The 21,818-nt window shown below is 40.4% G+C and overlaps 1 protein-coding gene across 7 annotated transcripts in view; it reads right to left on the bottom strand.

Annotated features, from left to right (window-relative positions):
- rbfox3a (RNA binding fox-1 homolog 3a) overlaps window positions 1–21,818 on the bottom strand; it is a 340,080-nt gene that overhangs the window by 9,573 nt on the left and 308,689 nt on the right. For 6 of the 7 annotated variants that reach the window (XM_084434216.1, XM_084434219.1, XM_084434215.1 and 3 more), the window contains 7 exons: window positions 19,594–19,686; window positions 17,944–18,004; window positions 16,654–16,707; window positions 9,651–9,783; window positions 9,141–9,180; window positions 6,501–6,565; window positions 2,616–2,694 (listed from right to left, as the gene is read on the bottom strand). In XM_084434216.1, the coding sequence (XP_084290342.1) occupies window positions 2,616–2,694; window positions 6,501–6,565; window positions 9,141–9,180; window positions 9,651–9,783; window positions 16,654–16,707; window positions 17,944–18,004; window positions 19,594–19,686 (525 nt within the window). The remainder of the gene's footprint in view (window positions 1–2,615; window positions 2,695–6,500; window positions 6,566–9,140; window positions 9,181–9,650; window positions 9,784–16,653; window positions 16,708–17,943; window positions 18,005–19,593; window positions 19,687–21,818) is intronic. The other variant, XM_084434220.1, reaches the window with a different exon arrangement.

Here is a 21,818-nt window from a genome sequence, read left to right as displayed (position 1 = left end):
GGCAAATAAACTCACTTCCTGGCCCACTCCCTGTCCACATAAATCAGCTGAGCTCATGCCCATAAATCTACACCGCGACTAAATGAGAAAACTCATTGGACAGCCCCCCCCGCCCCCCGCCTCTCTGTCACTCAGCCCCTCCCCTCCCGGACCACACATTTCAATACAAACAAAACAGATTCCAAATCAATAGCCAAGCAACAGAAATGCTGGATAACCGCAGGATGATAAGCAGAGCTTTAGACCAAATGTGACTGTTCGGGGAAGGTTCGCGCTTTGCAAACCTTGAAGGTGGAGGTGGGTGGGTCGTTTGTTTGTGTTTGCTTTCTTTTGTTTGTTTGTTTGTTTTTTTGTTTGTTTGGTCGGGGGATTGATTCTCTCTCTAGTAGGGTGTGAAGCGACTGTAACCTCCTCTGTAAAGGCTAGCCTGCAACATCAAAGATGAAAAAACAAAAAGGACCCAATCAGTGTTAAATAGATTCTTTGGGGTGAACAGTTCTTGAAATTTTCTTCCCTTTCGTCTCGTTTTGCTTTTGGAATGAAATTACAGTGTGAATTTCAGGGCGGGTCGGTGTCAGAGTTCAGAGTTTCACGGTTCGACCGGGTTGCGACTGAAACAGGCCGCTGAATCCTGCTGGTGTATTTCATCAGCTGCTCTTTATCGAACCTCTCCATCATGGCCGCCTGCCCCATAGGTTGATCTGATTGGAGACATCTAACATGCACTGCTTTCTCAGACCTCTCTTAAACCGGACCGCAGTAGTGCCCCACTCTGCTCTCGCCAAACACAAAAAACTTCAAAGGCTCTATGGGCCGTTCTCCTCAGCTCCGACCCTGTGCAAAATACACACGCCTTAAACGTGGAATGAATTCTGTTCTAACAGAGAGCAAAGCAAACTAACTTTTTTCTAACCCTCTGAGGGGCTCATTATTAAATACTTTTAACTTGTGATCTGCTGGTCAAATATGATTTAATGATATTCATTTCATTCTCAGCAGGCTCAGTGCAAGTACTGAGAGGAGTTCTGCTCATTTGAGTCGCAACCGGTTCGGTCCCGGCATCACTGAGAACTCTGAGTGCTCACCTCGGCCCCCATGCACCCCTCGTTCGACCGGAGGAGCGCCGGAGGATATTTGCTATGCCTTAAAGTGGCAAATTGAAGTCTTGAGAAAGGGAGGAAAATTTGAAAAAAGAAAGGAAAAAGGAGGCAAAAAAGCAACACAGGCCACAGTTTTAATTAAGTAAATGAAGAGGAAAAAATGGTCTTAATTAATGAAAGCTTTTAGCTAGCAGCTGCACCGGGGAATAGTACGGTTTTGAGAATCACACGGATGTCGACTTGGTAAATTCCAGTCATTTGTCTTAGGCAGAGTGTTTGTCCAATAAGCCTCATGGGCAGGGGGAGGTGGATGCGATGGAATCTTTTTTTTTTTTCTCTTTCTTTTTTCCCTGTCGTCCTCCCTCTATCTCTCGCCTTTTCTTTAATCTCCCTCGGCACGCTGCTGCACGAGCTTGATGGTCGTTAATCTTGAGAAAAGTCCCGACCAACAGCCGCAAAAAAAACAAATCATAAAGAGTTTTCTCTTTTTGTGTTCAGATAGGAGTTTTAGAATTTTTCATCTTTGATGTTAGCTGCAAAAGCTAGCTAAAAACAAACATTAACAGGACGACGATCCCCACATCAGATTGAGGATGCTGATATGCAAAGGAAAACGTCTCATTTGGAAGGTCTAATCAAGTGTCAGTATGCTGGGTTACCCCATTGCATTTAATGAGATACAAAATGCTCAGGATCCATCTTGAAAAACTGTCACATACACATATATCAGCTGATGAGTCTCAGAATATGTGAACATATATCTACACTCCTGACATTATTAATGCAGATGCAAACAGGGTCCAAAATTAACACTTTCCACGCGCCAAATGTGAGCACGTGAACAAATGTCTTTGGCGAGTAAATAAAACACTTCGTCAGTTGGCCGGTTGCAGTATTACATGGTTTTATCTGTAAGAATAATCATAGAATATCATCTAAATAAAATATCTTTTGCGACTTGTGCATAGTCTTACATTTTTTTCCTCAGTAAAAATGATCTGTTTTTTTTATTATCCATTATCTATCTATCTATCTATCTATCTATCTATCTATCTATCTATCTATCTATCTATCTATCTATCTATCTATCTATCTATCTATCTATCTATCTATCTATCTATCTATCTATCTATCTATCTATCTATCTATCTATCTATCTAGTGTTCTATCTATCTATCTAGCGTTCTATCTAAATGTGTAAATAAAGCAAAATACAACTGTATGGCTTGTAAATTTATGGTCGGTAATTTTGGACCCTGAATATGTTCAAGTACAATATTTAAGACTTCAGTCACCCCAACTACATACTGTATCTCCAGCTCACCGCACATGCTTCATTTAATATTCGCTTCATAATATTTACAATTATTCGACTCATAATTGAAATAAATTGAACAGAACGCACAACGATATCTTTCAGCATTATTACGGTTGCACTGGGCTCTGCCTTGTATGTTGTTGGGGTGCTCGGGTCTGTGTAACGTGTAGGACATGTATTAATGTTTCATGACTCACCATAGTGCCCACGCTGTACGTGGCTGCAGGTCCAATCGTGTGGTGATAAGGGTCTGCTGTTGCATAGACTCTGCCATAGCTACAGGGAAAGGAAGAAACGGAGGGAGCATTGAAGCTTCGAGAAGATGGGATGCTCCAGTGAATGCTGTTCATTTGAACTAGATCCATTATCACTACACCCTTCCTCCCTCTCTCTTGCCCTCTCTTTCTTCCTGTCCGATAAAAATGCAATCACTGGCTTGCCATAAATACACGGTATAAAGGTAAGAGTGTGTTAAAAGTGATAGGTGCTCTGTTATTGTTTTGGAGTAAAAGTATTTTTATCTTATGAGCATGTGGTAAAAATTATATTGGTCAGAGAGGGACAAGACACAGAAAAGAAACATGGAAAAGAGAAAAGTAGAAACAGGAAACAGAAATGAACAACAGAACTGCAAGGTCCTTTCTACCATGCAGTACATTTTAATGTCACCATCATAAGTCGGAAAATCATGTTAGTTGATTTTTTTTTTTTTTTATACATCTTCCAGGTGTTTCTTTATTTTCGTCATTCCTCTATTCAAAATGCTTCAGAAAAAGCATTGTTTTTCCTGTTCTCAAAATCCCTTTCCATGTTAGAATTTGTAAAATACCTTTAACTCACAAAAGCCACTTCATTAATGACATCATCCTTCAGAAATATGTATGATAATCTTAAAAGTTGGGTAAAATATAACATTTAAAAAACACACTGCATGTAAGCTAACTCTTTAAGTCCCTCACTAAGCAATGGCTAACATTTACCCTTTATTTCCATCCTGTTAGGAATCCTGTTTTTTTCATGCTACTGTGTAAATAATCAAGTTTAAATAAATAAATAAAATGAAAGGCAAACCATGTTATAGAATTACTTCCCTAAATTACAACATTAGCAAATTCACATTTTAAAAGTTACAAAGTTCTAAAGGCACTGCGGAACAGGAAAGACCCAGCAAGCAAAGAGACGCATGGATACTTTGGATTTTGTGTTGTTGTGCGTGTGCATTAAAAAAGCGAGTGAAGGAGGCAGAGACTTTATGTTCACAGCTCTCTTTATCCTTTTCATGCTCCTTTGCCCTCTCTTGTTTACCCAGGCTGCTCTGTAAAGAGGCACAGGGCTGGTGGCGGCGGTGGCGTTCTCTGACTCTTTTCATTGGTACCGATTTGGAACTAATTCCTCCAAGATGGGCCTTACTTCTTTCTTTATTTATTTATTAACCCCCAACACTTCCCTTCTTCATTTGTTGACTTTCCCTACAAACACACGCTTGCAAATGAGGGCCTGCAGGGAGCAGATAAGGCAGGCCGAGCCGGGTGCCGAGGGCACAGACTGAGAGAGGAGAAAAGAGGAGAGAGGGGGAAAATCCTGGGCCCAGACATGCTATTACATATGGAAATACTATCGGATCTGACCAGGTTTTTGTCGTCCGGGATTATTACAACATCAAAGGTCAGGCCAGCTCAGTGGAGTGAGAGAGCCGAGCAGAGGGGATTTTAACTGCTTGTGACAGACAGTGCAGACGAGGGCGGCTGGGAATCCCCGTAACACTCCAGCCGGGCCAGGCTACTTAACCTGCATCTTAACCAGGCAGCGGGAATTACCCATTCTTAACCTGGATAGCTAGTTCTAGCCATACTCAAAAAGGGTGATTTTTCTCACCTCAAACGGTCTCCACACGATAATTAAGGGATAGATCACCCCAAAATGAAAATTCTGTCTTCAATTACTAACCCTTCTGTGACTTACTTTCTTCTTTGGAACACAAAGACAAACAGAGACGTATCTCAAAATATCTTCTTGTTCAACATAAGAAAAAGTCATACAGGCTTGGCACAACATGAGATAAACCAAATTTTCATTTGCCATTCCAAACCTGTATGACTTTTATTCTCATGTTTGAACACAAATGAAAGTCAATAAGGCCTAATGCTGTTTTGGACCCCATTGACTTTCATTGCATTGACAACAACAGTTAAAAAAAACCCATCTCAGAATATATTTTTATGTTGTAAAACATAATAAGTAATGAGAGTAAATGACGACAGAATTAACACTCTTAAAGAGGCTAGTTCAAAAGTCTAATGCTGTTTTGGACCCCATTGACTTTCATTGCATTGACAACAACAGTTAAAAAACCCATCTCAGAATATATTTTTATGTTGTAAAACATAGTAAGTAATGAGAGTAAATGACGACAGAATTAACACTCTTTAAAGAGGCTAGTTCAAAAGTCTGTGACATTTAAACACTCACTTTTAAACCCCCTTCGCCATGACATATCAAATTAGAGTGCAAAACGCAGAGCTGGCTTATGTGAAAGCAAGGAGTTGAACGACAAGTGATGCAGAAAGAGGTGGAGAGAGAAAAAGAGAGCTGGAGTGAAAGAGGGGACGCAGGAAGGGGGCTGAAATAAGCGCGGTGGAATGCCAGTCTTGTCACCTGCTCTGATGTGGATCTGTGCTTGGCTCTGATAAATCTTACATTATCTGGGCTCTTCAGGCTGGCAGGCAGGGCCGTGCCTTATCGGCACTGACACGCTCAATCTTGCCTAGATTAAACCAGTGCCTGGCCTGATCCAACCTGACAGGGTCCCCACAGGTCCTGGATAAATTACTGACAACCCTGCACCACCTTCGTCTTCACGCACACACATACACTCAACCCTGTGGCCTGAAGTGAGTAAGCTAAGTGGTTACAGAAATTCAGGTTGAATTCAAGTTTAAAGGGTGAGAGTGTATCAAAGATAGGGAAGGGATGTCTAAATGATCTCATTTAAGCCAGTTTAATGAGAGAGCAGATCTGTAAACTCAAACCGGACTTTCAGAGCTGAGGAAACCCTTTTCCAGAAGGACTTCGGAACTCAAATACAGTTAAAACTTGCAATGGATAAGATTATTCTCTTAAACAAGAGAAGGAGCTTTTTATTTTAATTGTAATTTATCAAATAATGACGTAGGACACTATGAAGTAGCTTCATAATTGCAAATTTTGATGTAATGACATTTTCTATTGAAACCGGAAGTTGGGGCAGGGTAATTAAAAAAAAGGCTTTTTATTTTATTTTAATTTTTTTATCTCAAGGGTTTTTGATGCCACAGACCCCCAAGACCATCTATTGTAACTATGCTGTTTAATGTATAAAGAAATATCTAAATCTAAATGTCTAAAATTCTTAAATAATTCTAACAAAGGGTGTCTTTAAAGGCAGAATCAAGCAATAACAAATTTGTTAGAAAAGTAAAAACAAACAAACATTAAATATGTCAAGTTAACATTTTAACTTTGATAGCCATAAAAACACATTTTGTAAAATTGATAGGGCCAGATTTACTAACAGCCAGCGCAAACCCTCATTTGGCGTTAAAAAACGACTATTAAGATTTACTAAAATTTAGCGCTGAAAAGGCGTGGACATTATTATTGCATATGCAATTTAAATCAATCATGATTTACTAAGGTTTAAAACACAAAGGAAGATATTTGGAAGAACGTTTGTAATCAACAGATCTCGGTCCCCATTGACTTCCATAGTAGGAAAAAAATATACTATGGTAGTCAATGGGGACCGAGATCTGTTTGGTTACAAACATTCTTCCAAATATCTTCCTTTGTGTTCAGCAGAACAAAGAAACTCATACAGGTTTGGAACAAATTGAGGATGAGTAAACAATGATCGAATTTTCATTTTTGGGTGAACTATCCCTTTAAAGCAGATGCTAGCTGCAGAACTTTCCACTCCCATCTGCGCTTTTTTGGAATTGCGCTCTCACGCTAATTTGCCCAGTTTGGTAAATCTGGCCCTTAATTTCTCTCAACAACTCTCAACTAAACCAAACAGGAAACAGGAAGTGCTGCTGGACTCTTACCTGTCACTGTAGGCCGCTGCAGCTGCTGCGGCTGGTTGGGCATATCTGTATGCTGCATAGCCACCCTGTCAATTACATAAGGGCATCCGTCAGACTCATGCAAACAGCAGGACATCGGTGACATGAAATTTTAGAACCACAATACAACTGGACGGTTCATACATTAACAATGCAGTGAATCCCAAAAGCTCAGTTACAACCTTAAGAGTGCTGCTGAAAAGGCCTGTCAATGCTCACTAAAGTCAGCGCTGAGTGATTTAGGTGGTATTTAGTTTGCCAATACAGCTTTTTGTGAAGCCTTTTTGTTTAATGGGGAATTGTCAGATTGACTGCATTAGCTCTTCATATAGATCTCGGCACAGATGCTTAACAGCCCAAGTCCGAACGCGAACCATCTGAGCGTCTTCACTTATCTAAGCTGAGTGCAGCAATAGTGGTGCAACCAACGGCTTGTCTTTCCAGAGCGCATCTATCCTATCAATTGAAATGGCAGGGCAACTATCGATCAGCATGGTAAGTGGCAATCTGGTATAAACAATTAAAATCAGTCAATGTTTGCTTACTGCGAATGAACCAAATGGAAGATTTGGCTGAAGCTATTGAAGGCTGAAGCTATTGAAGGGGCCTTTTAATTAATGTGGCTGGCCAATACGAGTCCCCTGGCTCGGTGCCCAGGGGAGCGGTCTTGACACACACAACGTGCTCATCTGTGGCTGGAGAACGGCACAAGACAACACTAAATATTGCTTGTATAAGCATTAGATGACATCTGACAAAGCTATTAATTGCTCCATTCAAGCTAGCTATTAATAGTCGAGTTGTAAGCGGCATCAGATGACGTTAGTCGAGATGGTTAGCTGCAACAACCGAGCGCTGTCTGCTAGTCATCTCCGGGTGATGTTTTGTGAACGCTTACACTACAAACATGCCAAGCTTTAAACAAGAGGGAATGTATTTGCTGGCTGCAAGCGAGTATCTATGTGGCTGGGGTGTTTATTGAAGTGTCTGCTTTAATGAAACGCAGCTCCGCTCTTTGTTATTTTAGCTCGCTGACATCACTGGTACATTATGTGAATAATCGCGGTGCCAGAGCGCGTGCAGGACTGAGGCATCGCAGATACAGGACTGCACGCTGAATTATAGATGCTCTCATTTATTTTTCAGCTCGGGATTAATGTCCAATGCTACTCTGCTAAGATCAAATGTTTAGCTACTGGAGTTGAAAAAAAATCAGGTCATAGAAAAGTGTGTTCATGGATTCCGTAGAAGTTACAGATTCTTAATTCCGGTACTCCCCACACAGATGGATTTAAACGGATAGATAAGTCACATATGATATTTATATCATTATTTACTCACCTTCACGTCCTTCCAAACACGTATGCTGTTTGCTTGTTTGTGGAACGTGATTTTTTTCATTTTTTTTTTCATACAATGACCGTTTATAATGACCACGGCCTGTCACAAAAGCACCATAAAATCTCGAGCTTGACATCATTAAGTTACGAGACACTACAAGACCAATAATGTTGTAATAAAAGTACTCATTTCTTTAAAAAAATCATTTGATCCCAATCATTTGAGTGAATATATTCACTATAGTCACTATAAACTGTTATTGTATGTGTGAAGAAAAGTTATATAGAGAAGATTTATTTAAAAATCAGCATACATGTTTGGAACGACGTGAGAGTGAGAAAACACTGACAGTAATTATCGAGAGAATCATAATTTGTTGCGTCAACAATTCCTATATAAGTTATCTTGCTTTCAGGCTACTCAAAAGTTAATCGGGTAGTCCGTAGAGAAAGATTCTGACTTCGCTGGCAAGTGAACACGTGTTACGCGCATTCATCAAAATCCGTTCGACTGTGATCTATCTGTGGCAAACATACTATTGTGCATGCCAGGTAAAGGCATCACAATTACGTCCATGTTCATTTGTCCTGTTTCAGATCTAAATGTTGAATTAATTTCCATTTTTCATGCAGTGAAATAATCCTGGGAAAGGGAGGCACGCTCTCTGATCACCTGACACACTAATACGTTCTGACGGCCTGTCAAAAACAATAGGGCCTGGGCACAATCTCGGGCTGTAGAGTGAGGCCTTTGGGCTGTATTTTAATGGAAGCTGAGGGAAAGGCGGATCAAACGCGTGCCATAAATTAAAGCAAAAACACTGTAACGTCGACTTCATCAACTTGATCCGGCGTGATTTTCCTCCCACTTAGAGCGAAACCAGGCCGCAGTGGAGATAAAATGTGGAAGAATGAGACGTTAAGTGCGTAGGGGGGGGGGGTTTGTATTTGGTTCAATCCACACTGTACATGTTAGTATTATCATACAATCCACTGAGATCAACTACAGTCTTCAAAGGAAGACGGTTTAGCGATGTGTGATTTCACTGTTCCATGTAGCGGAATGCACAGGGGAACCCAAAAAGGTATTTAGTACACCACAAACGGCCATCCTAGTGGATTTGCACATGGTGACCTGAGCTGACCTTTGCCCTTATGAAAGATTCAGCACCAGCTGCTCAGGTTAGGCCTGCGCCCTGTCCTCAACGTTGCATACAAACGTTCCTTAATTGACTGAAACAGTGGAAATAGCAGCAGAATGGGCAAAACCGAGTATACTCACATAGATCTCAGCACCGTAGAAGCCATCTTGGTAAACCACACTGCAAAAACACAACAAGAAATAACACAACACAACACATCAGTGCTGAACGTCCACAGAGTTTCCTCACACTGTACAGAGAAGGAAATAAATTATGCAGCGATGCATTCATTCAGCAGACAAAACAATGCACTCCAGACAGTGAGGAAAGGGAAAAAAATAGAGCACATTTGGAAAGACGGCCATTTTCTGTGCTTAGAGGAAAACAATGTTGCTTTATAATGGGCTTTGCTCTGTCTTGTCACTGGGGAAAACTGGTAGGGCTTGCCATTAGAGTGTAACGCACTTTATAGCCATCAAGCGGTCATGTTGCAGGTTAAGGCTGTAGCACATATAATGCGAAAATGACCCTTTGATGACAGTGCTTTTAAGTGCAGAAGTTTACCTAATAATGGCCTCAGGCTTGGACAAAAACAAGGTGAGCTATTTGTCGAGACTGTATGTGTATGTTTTGGGTGAAGGGTTACTCACGCTCCGTAAGCGGGAATGGGAGGGGGTGGAGGCGCGGCACGGAACGTGTTGTAGACGGCACGACCTCTGCCTCTCAAGTGGGCGCCCCTGTAAGCCACCGTCGCCCCTGTGGTTGGATAGGGGAAGCCTGTCACTGGAAAAAAGGAGAGAAGAAAGGTGGTGACATAAGCTTTTGCTTCTAAGAGGCGCACCTGTCACCACCAATCGGCTTTCAGTCGGTAGTGTGACAACACACTGTCATCCTAAAATGTGATGCTTTAAAACAACTCAGACGGATGTCAACCGGTGCGTCATGTTGGCACAAAACATCAAACATGGCAGCATGTTACAGCCAGTGATTCTCAAATTGTTTTGCTTCAGGACCCAGATTTGTGTGCAACCCGATACATTTCAAAATGTGTACAAACGTAAAACAAAAATGTCCTTCAAACTCAAAAGTGATATTTATTAAAGGTACAATATGGAATTCTGGGCTGTCTGTCAACATCAACAACAAGTCACTTGTGGAGGAACTGATGGACTGATATTTAAATTCTGTCCGATCTGATAACACCAATAATTATTTTCATGTTATTGCAGATAATCTGTAAATTATCAATATTAAAAAAATATATTAAATTACATGTTAAATATGAAAACCCTAAAAACTAAAATCTATTAATTTAAATGCTCTGTGAATGCTATGCTAGTGAATTTAGGCATCACAAAATTAATTTTACATTTAAATCTTGTGAAATATTAATATTTGTGTTTTTGACGGCAAAGGTAATCTAAATAAAAAAATAAAAAAAAAAAGCAAAAAGCATGCACAATTAAAATGTAAAAAAACCTTCTAAAATTGGCTCACCACCATTGTGCATCCCATTTGCTGACTCAATAATTGATTTCTCATGAAAAAATGACATGAGAAATCCTCTATAGTGTACATTCGAGCATGAACTGCCACACCAGTTGAGAAGCAATAAACTAAACTAAACTTTCCAGATTTTTTTCCAGCTGAATATTTACCATTAATCTTAGAGAGCGAAACGGTAAGGCAAACCCTGTCTGGGGAAGCCTCTCTATTGTGGGTATCTCTGAACGCTTGTGCGTGGGGTGTGTGTGTGTGAGTGTGTCTGGCTGCTCTCCCACTCTGGAGGGGTGTGTGCGAGGCAGGGGAGATGGTAGGTTGTTGTAGGTGAGACACAAGGTTCTGGCACACAGGGTTGAGAGAGCAGATGGAGAGGATTGTTTAGAGATGCAATCACAGGCTGGCGCCATCCCTCATCTCTCTCCCCCCACACACACTTCCCCAGCCTCACGCCACCGCTGGGGCCAGACCCAGCCTGGAGGAGAACAGGGACAACTCAGGGTCAAGACTGGGAGAGGTGGCAGAGTTGAGAGAGAGACTGAGGCTTTATGCATGAAAGATACACGGACGTGAAAGTGAAACAGACAGAATGAAACTTGAAACAGCGTGTGTAACAATAAATGGGTGAAAACATGTCCAGGTCACATTTCACACAGTCTCGGCCACAGACGCCCACAGACTGCCCGCAGCTCAGTCCATTAGATGCATATTGAACATTAAAACGGAAAGCTCTTTCTCAATCTCGCAAGCTCTAATCTGACCGGATGACTAAGTATGAACACAAAAAAATCAGTCTACATTTCATTTCACCCCAAAGTCAAAAGAAGAAAAAAGGAAATATATTATAATTACTCGTAATATTTTATATATTATATTTTGCATTGTCATTAACAATGACATTTGTTTTCCTAATAAAATTGTCATTACTGTATTTACCTTTTTTTTTTTACTTACCGAGTTTCTATTGTTCCCAATTATGAGTCTCATTACTGTAAAACAATTATTTTTGTTTTCATTTAATCAAATAGACAGTACAACAAAAAACACCATATAGTGAAAATGTAAACATATATACATATTTTATATACACAATTGTGGCATTTTCCTTCTGAATTCTCTCTTTTTTTTTCTAGAATGAGATTTCTGGTATTATAGAGAATTCAGAAGGAAAATGCCAAAATTGATTCAAATAATATTAATGATATAAGATTTGTTTTCTTTAAGCAAAATATGTATTTTTTTATTTCTTTAAGACAAAAACAGCTAAGTATGGCTTTATTTTTGTGTCATCTCTACCTCATTGTTATGTATTTTTCATTGTGCCATATTTTTCAATAAAACATATCTAACAAAAAAATAAAAAAATAACCTAAGACAAACAGAAAAAGTCAACCAAATCCAATAAGTTGATAAATATGGGTGCAAGATCCCAAAAAATGTAGCAAAATAATATCAGGAATTGCTCACTTGTGACTGAGAAAGAGCTGGATGTTGGAGAACATGAAAACATGACTCTGTATTCCTGTTTATTGGCGCGTTCTAAGAGTGCAGTTCCTTTTTCTTTTTTTGAGAAATATGACCCAGACATGTTCGTGACAGGTTTGAGTGTGAGAGTCACCCAAATTGTATTAAAAGGAAAGGAGAAAAAGACGATAAGGAAAATGATTAAAACTGTACAAAGAATAAAAGCAAAAGCATATTACACTCTTTAACCTTCACTGAGTGTGGCCCTGATGAGTCAATGACATAGCCAGAATTACCCATAGTACTGTGCAAGCAAAACACAGCCCAGCAGTGCGGCCCACAAAGCTCTCTTTCTCATTTATGCACCGAATACACTATCACTGTCTATCCTGTGTCTCAGAGGAGCAGGACAGCCCTCTTCAGTTATTTCATATCCCCAAACAGAACCTGCACCTCCTCCTGATCATTACTGTACAGGCATCATCCAAGCAGCCCTCAGTTAATAGTCAATATGTGTCAAAGTTACCCCTTTTAATGAGGTCAGCTGGGTTTATTTTGAGCACATATATGTGTGTCTATAAATTTAGCACACTGCCTTGGTGTAAAGACTTCTTCGATTCACATTCAGCATACTTTTGGCCCTGGGGTTTGCAAGTACTGGTATCATTTTCGTTGGACTCCTGTATCTCCTCTCAGACAAACAAACAAACAAACAAACAAACAATAAAATCTCTTGTACGCGACACACCAATCAGCGGCGGAGAGGTACGGCGCGGCCCTTCATCAGACGTAAAAGAAAGACAGATGGCTGAAGGTAAGGCGTTTGCTCTTTCGTTCTGATATAGCATGGAGCCGTTGACATTTTAATTTGTCCCTTTTAAGCTATAGAGTCGGTGTTAATATGCCAAACAGTGGTCGTCTCTGATATATGCCAGGCCATGGTCAATTTATCCCGAATTCCAGTCATGGACAATGCTCTTATATTTTCTTTGATTTTGTGTGTGTGTACATTATGTGTGCCATGACGTACATAAATGTAATCTCATAATGAGCTATGGGTCTGCACGCAGCACCGATTCAATAATAAGCCATAAATCATTCCAGCCAGTTATGACACTCCATAAAGCCTATGAAACACACAAAGGCAAAAGTGTGTGTGAGCATAAATACTTGCAGCCCTTGTGCTAACCTGTTATTTTAACATGAGAGAAGGTCAAAAACCCTTCACATCTGCACATCTACAGTTTAAACCGATAAGGATGCTGGCACACTGCTGCATTTATCTGGGTTTACACAGGGGTATCTCTGGCGCTGGAAAGAGTCCCATTGGGCTGTTTGGATGGAGGTGTGGGGGCAATTACATCCCCAACCCCCTCAGGTCTCTTTCATTTACTGCAAGACTGGCTCCTTTAATACGGTGCGACTGGAAATCGCCGGATGAGGGCCTCTCTCACACTGCGTGCTATTGTGAAATGTCTTTAGATAATCAGACCACCGATAAACCCATATCATGAGGAAAATTACACCATTGCTAGATTAAAGGGAGTTTTTTCCTCCCTCCGATACTTCTAATATTGTAATTAGACTACTTCATTTCAATTATAGATTTATGTGAGTGGTTTTGTAATTGAAAAAGCATAAAATGCCCACAATGCACCTCTTTTAAAGCCATTACGCGCTCTCAAAAAGGCAACAGATGTGAACGCTTGAATATACTTTATACTTGTAACGTTTGTTGTGTTTCTGTTCTGGCAATAAACCTAGGGCCTCTAAAGTTACCTTTAAATGTTAGCTCGACAAAAAGCCAATAGGATTTTTCCATTGTCAGGTAAACGTTTTGTTCATTAATATAATGAATGCAACGTTAATGAATTTTAAAACCCAAATACAATCACAAATAAAAAGCTAAAGTTAGACTATAGCATAAACAAATGTCTTCAATGTCACCACCACTAAGCTTCCGACAACTCTTTCAGACTTTAAAAGATTTAAAATCTGCAAGTTGGAAAGTTTGAGTTACAATAGTTTGCAAGAGTGTGAGTATAAACACAACAAGGCTGCAAAAGTAGACCAGTGAGTAGATTAATTTTCCTGTTCAGCATGATGACGTTTAATGTCCCAAACAACCTCTGTAGTCACATTTAGCCACTTGCTAGCAACCACCTTTTTCAAGAATTGTAAAAGCCGGTGATGTATTTTACGTTGTAGAATAAAACGTGAAAATATCTTGAGCTTGCGTTACCCACAGACTCTATTTCTGGCACTCTATTAGACACTCTAATAAACCTGAGATAGCTAGTTATAAAATATTGTCAGTTTAACAAAGTAGTAGACAGTAGACCAAGAAGAAAAAGAAAAACACCACAGAAGAATCCAGTTTGTACTAATGCCTGTTATAGCTCCCCCTTGTGGCAACACTGTGCATATTTGTGTTGCATTTTGATTTGCAGTTGACACATTTTGGAATGGAATGACGCATGTAATTGTCATTCACGTACTTGCGTAAAGTATGTTTTGAGCCAGTGACTTTTATTGATCAGACACACATGGCATGAAGTCAAACGTCCCTTTCCAAACATCACTCAATATATTTTATCATCTATTTTTTAAAACTTGAAAACTGCTTTGCATTTTAATCTTATTGGCCGTGTTTGTCTCAACATGCTGCCAAGGACCAAATTCATTGGCTGAGAGAGCTGTCAATCAATCAATATTATGTTTCCCACGTCCTTCATGCCCACGCCGCCTGTACGGATTGAGCAAGGTGGGAAAAACGACCCCCGGATTACACAATTAAGTTTCCCGTGCACGGCTAGCGCCTCAGCCTCGCGTCTGCATCTCTAATTTAGCTTTGGCTACCCAGTGCTAGTTAAGAGCCTGAGGGAGAGAGAGAGACCGAGGGAAGACAGAAGATATTGAGATTTAAGGATAGAGTGAGTGAGTAAGAAAAGGGCAGATGGAAAACACCCCAGGCTTAGATGAAGAGAGAAATAGAATTAGCGATTTATGTCGAGAGAAGGCTGTGAAAAGCTAGAGGAGTAGAGAAATGAGAGCCAGGGAGGGAGTCTTACGGGGAAGAGAGAAGCCCGACTTCCCTGGAAGAGGTTAAAAGCAGGCAGTCGGCGGCCCTCATCAGTCATTCTCCTGAATGGGATTTGAGGACAATAAACCTGTAGCACCCGGACGAATGGAGACGGAGTGCGCTGTCAGCAGCGCACGATTTATGGTGCCCAATTCCGCTGATCTCCCGCACAGAAACTCGGACTGATAAACAGTGATTAATCACCTTTACATCCGATTTCAGCGCCACCCCTCCCCCAACAAAGTACATTAAATGCAGTCATAATTATTTCGCGTGAAAGCTTCCCTTCCCTTTTTTTGAACGGTGGGAGGGAAACAAGGGGCAACACGTTTCCATTTCCATTTCGGCCATTCCGGAATGTTCCTTATTTAGTAAGCGAAATCTATATCTTATTTCCATTTTGTATCCTCTCCACCGGTCGCCCTCTGGGGAACAGAGGAGGCATATGGTGTCGTTTAAGCTTGGCGAACTTAAGAGGCATGTTAAGACGACTTGAAAAATTAGCATCCAATAAATCAAGCAACACCGGCTCCCCAAGCTAAGCTGCTGAAGTGCAGGTGTTGTGCCGAATTTCGACCCCCGCCGAATTGTTACCCCCCTAGCATTGGTAGGTTTAGGATTAGAGGTGGGGTTAGGATTAGGCAATCAGGTACTGACTTCAACGGGGGGGGGGGGGGGGGGGGGGGGGGGGGGGGGGGGGGGGGGTAATAATTTGGCAGGGGGTTGAAATTCGGCACAACACCGGACCACGATAAATCTGATTTGATGGGAAGTTTTGATGTTTTGGGAAGGTGTATGTACGGATGGGTAGGCATGAAGGTGTATATGTTGCGATTAGAGAAGGAATCACATGCACGTTTCAGAGCATACTTGGGGTCAAAGCATGCATAAACATTTTACGTGCATCGGATTGCTTAGCATATTTGCATTTTTATGCGCTCTACATATGCACATTGTGCGTATTCGATCGAGAGGAATCGTGTAACGGCTGCGTTCAGTTGTGCGTTTATGCATGCCAGAACCGAGGGAGGGAGGGGGGAGAGGGAGAGGAAAAAAGTCAGATAAAAATGATAAATGACTGCTTTCTGTCACCGATGGTTATTTAGAGTTTTGCTGTAAAGCTGTCCTGAAATGAACAGATTTTAGTCTAATGAGCAAAAAGGCAGGCCGTTAAAGAGCTGCTATGTGCTCAGCACTTCTTCCAAATGAAATACTGTAATACCATTTCCCCCTCATTAGGATGCAAAGGGCTCAAAGAACCAACGGCAATAAAGAAATCAAAGATCGAGAGGGAAAACAACAGCACAAAGACAGACAACAAGTCAGTCAAACAAAGACGCTTCCTAATCTGTGGTTCAGAAAACAGCCCGTACCACTGTTTCATCTCAGTGGGAAATGATGGCCTGGCTGATTATTGCTTTGTCAAATGCATTGTGCACCGTGGATGATGGGAGAAATGGGCGTCGTTTTAAAATCATTTCTTAAGTGTCTCTTTGAAGCGCTTGCCTCGAAATTTGATCTAGAAATCAAAGAACATCTGAAGAACAGTAAATCAAAGTAAGTATCCGAGCGGGACCCTGTGACCACAACACTCAAATGCAGTTTACCTGCATAAAATTCAGGACCATAGACAGCTCCCACCACTGGATTCAGCTTCCAGCCTGTAGAGGAATACACAGGGGAAGAGAGAATTAGCTCCGAATGCTTATCGCTGTGACCTGTGGAGTGTTTGTTTCTCGATCTTTCGCCTATTAACTCAAAGATAAGGGATAAAGAGGATAAGATTCGGAGGGAAGAACAAAAAGAAGGGGGAAGAGGAAGGGATGTGATATGACAGGAAAATATTTAAGGTGACATTAAGTTGAAGGAGTTAGGGGGCGGCAATATCAGGGCATTGGGAAGAATGCGAGCGATATAGGATGCGAAAGGGAGACAGAGAATGAGAGACAGAGAGCAAGAGAGTAGTGAGTGCTGTCCGGTGTGCTGTCAGTGATAGATGGGGGCTGTAAAATAGCCTCCTCTCACTCCCCATTGGCTGTGACTGAAGTAGAGCTGGGGGGTCTACACTGCTGCTGATATATTTGATTATTTCATTCCCCCTCTCTGTTTCTCTCTCTATTGCAGTCTGAGGAAATGAGCATCAGCCGGAAGAGCTCAGGACCCCAACAAGACCCCTGTGTTGAATGAGCCAGCTCTCAGCTAAGCTCTCCCCCCCCCGGAGCTCCTGAACAGCATAAGGAGAGCTGTAGGGGAGGAGATGGCTCTTTACCTATAATCCCTTTTTAGTGGGACACAAAGTAGACATTGCATCATTCATATTATACATGATGGCAGCTTAAAACCGCAGCCCAAAAAGAATTTGGGAACTTTAAACTGGATTAGATAAAGTATCAAACCAAGTGTAATTTCTTTTAAAGAACCTAAATATTTCACAAAAACTATTTATTTTTTTTTAATGGAAAAAATTATAATTTTATATGATCATTTATAAACATAAATAAATAAAGAATTGGGGTTTAAATTATTTAAACAAATAGATATACTGTCCAAAATTCAGGTTAAGTATTAAGATTTTGGTTTTAATTTATTTATCTAGGATATTCTCTTCAAAATTCTTTTTACTCTTCAAGACTTTATGGTTGTGAAAAATGTCATTGTTATAGTTATAGTTCATAGGTAAATTTGTGATGAAGGATATAATTTGAGGAGAACTAACTTTATAGGACTAGTTGGTTAAAATAAATTGCAAAATGATCCAAAAACCTGACAAAATCATCTTTTTTTGGCAGTTTATTTTGTTGTTGTCCATATACTTCTTGTTTTGACATTGTTTTCTAATGCAATGAAATGCACACATTTTAGTGTAGTGTAATTTAAAGTAAAAAAAAAGCTCTTACCGTTTGTATAGGGGTTGGCCACTTTTTTGTTTGTCATTACTCTTGCCGTTGCATTATTTACCTGTGATAAAGAAAACAGATATGAGAAGCAAAACCCAAATCAGAACGCAACAAATACATGTGTATGTGCCACAGGCATGAGTGTGACAAAAAACTGGTTCATGCTTCTCTGCAAAAAAAAAAAAAAAACTACATTCACATGCTAATCAGCTGAAAAATTATGAGATGCTAAAATGAAAGCGATCCATCAAGCTCTGATCTTCTGTTTTCCTGCTGGATGTAGGATCTAATCCAGGCTGTTTGTAGAAGAACTGGATGATGACATCTGGTTCAACATGTAATGAAACATAGCTACTCTGGAAATGGGCTTTAATGAAACCCAGAGTATATTGGAATTCCCCACTAGCCAAGCTGTGGGAGCTTCCTTGAGGCTTTCTCTGAAATTTCATCTGCCACATCGTCTAGACAGTTCTACATATTCTCAGACACTACAACCCTGAGGCGGTGACTTCATGAGCACTAAATTTAACCTCAGGAAGGAGGAGCCATATTGTACAAGGTCTTCTGGTTATGTGTAACACCAGAAAATTTATAAAATCTTAAAGCTTAAAATGGTGGCTGGTTTATTTATCCTAGAACGCACATGCACTTTAAATGAACCAACCCAATATATATATATATATATATATATATATATATATATATATATATATATATATATATATATATATATATATATATATATTGCAGGATCTGAGCTTAAAAAGCAACATGAAACCATTGTTGTGAGATTTTATTATAATATTGATATATAATCTTGAGCTTGCTGCCTTCCCCCATTAAAGTAAATTGGAGCTGTGTGTGCACGCCTGTTGCCTTCACAGAAAATAGCTGTTCGGGGACATTACCAAGATGGCTGCCGAGTGAACCAACTTGCCTTAAAGGGACTTTAGTAACACACAGAGAGGCCAAGCAGCTTGTTGGGAGGCGCCAAAGGAATTTAAACATGGCCGCTGGCAACAGAAGCCATGTTAGTATTTCACCCTCATGTTAATTAGCGTTAATAGCTTTCCGTTCCACAGGGCCCATGGAGGTCATTTAGCTTGAGGAAACAACTGGCCTCGACTCTCCCTTGATATATAGGTCTAGGTATTGTTTGTGCATTACATGAATTATCTTAATTGTCCTATAGAAAATCTTAATAGCCCTGTGGAGAAGAGGGGGAAAAAAAGAGAGAGAAGTCTGTGTCCTCAAGTAAGACACACAAATGGATAAATAAACCTCGGATGTTTGGGATAAACAAGTGGGATTTTAAGTTAAAACATTTTTTTAACGGTTAACACTCATTGTAAGTGATAATAAAAAGTTCAAAAGCTTCTTTTTTTTAATACAGCTGCACATACACATCAAAGCAGAAAGGATCAAATCTGATGGCATGCACATCAAATCCAATAATTATTACGTCACAAGTGATATTTATCCATAAAATCAAAAAGACACATGAAACGTGCAGCATGCAGACAGCAAGTGAGCGGTAGGGATGCAATGCGATGAAATGAGACGCTGCATGCATGTTTCATCAAACCGACAGCGCTTATGTTCTCGTGGGATGGGGATGATGGGGTATTGATAGTTAGATTAGGAAAGCACCTCAATTTTGCGTCCCTCTACGATTGTACCATTTAATTTCTCCCGTGCGCGGTCTGCGTCTGCACTTGTTTCAAAAGTTACAAAACCAAAACCCTGAGATGATGTGATCATAAAGGATTCCCAAAAAGAATGAAGGGGATGATTAAAGATATTTGAATGGGCAACAAATAAAGTGAGCGAGAAAAGAAGAAAGAGAAGAAAGAAAGAAAGAAAGGAAAAGAAAGAGAGAAAGGTCACAGTCAGCAGGGTTGCAAATTCTATCCATTAATAAGAAGTGAGATTAGGGTGAAAGCTACTGGAAAAGAGACATTGAGAGACAAAGCATTCTGGGAATATATTTAACAGTGACGAATTCTGCATTTGGTAATACTGAAACATTTGGCATGTATGCATGTGTACATTATAGTGAATCTTGAATCTGTAAGTATCAAACTGTCATTCTTTATATAAACACAGATATTGTCCTTGTCTTTAAATGATATAAACAATGTACGGAATATTTCCAAGGCCACATTGAAGCTCAGAAGTTTAATGCACACAGTCCTGCGCTCTAGCTGGGAAGTGCCTGCTCTGTCCCCACACCCCCACCTCTGCTGTCAGCAGTGAGTTATGGCCAACTGCTTCCCAAACGCCATATCCGGAACAGCTATTAGGTATGCACTGCAAACAAGAGTGTGGAACAAGCCCTGGTCTTTTAGTTCATACACACTATGCAAGTACGGCCTGGTAATTGCTTTGGGAGCCCTGTGAGTATGATATGCATACATGGACACTCCATTCCTTGTGTCTGGCATGAATAAAGACCAGCCTAGGAGTCCTTGGCCTGTGAGGAAAAAGCAAAATCAAAAAGGAATTGGGCGCAAAATTAATCCTTTTGACATTTTGCACTACCGTGTTCAACATAGCGCTTGTAGTTTTCCCCTTTTATCACGGATTTAATTAGCTTACACAGCTAGAAAGCTGAGCCACTATCTTTTGAATAACACAAACATACAGTACGTGCTGTTCCAAAACCTAGTGAGCTGCCTACAGAGGCAGTATTTTAAGGGATCATAGCCACAGAGACTGTTCCAAAAGGTAAAGGCAACTCAATTATGCAGCTTGCTAAGATACCTTGTTTTTGCATATAAATAAAAATCTAAAAATCTGTACATATAATATAATTTAACATACATTATATAATAGCAGTGTTGATTATATAATTCATATATGAACACTGCTATTATATATATATATACAGTATATGTAAACCAGTCCGACTCAACCTGCTCCGAGTGGGATTCGAACCATGGTCTCCGGCGTGGGAGGCGGGCGCTTTAACAAGGAGGCTAAAAACTGCAGCCCATGCCAGAGACTACGGTTCGGATTCCGCTCGGAGTGGGTTGAGTTGACCCGGATGGGAGTGAGGTTTAGGTGGGTGAGTATAACTTTCATAGCCCAGTATGAGTTGTCAGCCCGTTCTCATACCCAAAGCGTCACTTTTTCGTCACTTTCTGACATTCGTCAATATCCGACGCACAAAGCACCCTTTAGCGTCCATATGAGACGCATAACCCTACCACATACCTAAACCTACCCATAACCGCGCTAAGGGTGCTTTGTGCGTCGGATATTGACGAACTTTCGAAAGCGTCAGTTACATGACGCCTAAACCTACCCATAACCGAAGCGTCACATATGGACGCTACAGGGTGCTTTGTGCGTCGGATATTGAAGCATGGTTGAAAGTGACGCTTTGGGGTGAGAATGTGTTGGAGTTGTGCATGTAAACCTCACTCTCCTGATCTCAGTATATGTAATACTGAAAAAAAAATGTTCATTGTAATTATAAAGTTGATTATTTTCCCTAATATTTGCATTTGCCACGTCATTTTACGCTCATTAGCATAACAAAGAGTTAGCTTAGCAACATGCTAATTCCAAAGTCTATTGGAATCTATTGTGAATAGATACATCCATCAAATATACATACATACATAGGCAGCAGGTTTTGGAACAGAGCTACTGGGGTATTCAAAAGACCAGTAGAAAACAGACTATTTCTGAACGATCGGCTAATCTAATAATGTGCGTTGCTTAGGTTGAGCACACTGTGACGGTTTGTTCGAGCATATTCACCCCTGTGAATCAACTAGGAGGAGGTGAGAGAAGTTCTCCTCAGCAAAATGCCACCCTCCTTTGAGACCAGCATTGCTATATGGAAGAATGGCTATATATAACCCGCT

The sequence above is a fragment of the Rutilus rutilus genome (assembly GCF_951802725.1).
Source record: "Rutilus rutilus genome assembly, chromosome: 16".
Taxonomy (NCBI): domain Eukaryota; kingdom Metazoa; phylum Chordata; class Actinopteri; order Cypriniformes; family Leuciscidae; genus Rutilus; species Rutilus rutilus.
Note: the sequence above shows the minus strand (reverse complement) of the source record. Positions and strands in the feature narration are given on the sequence as shown.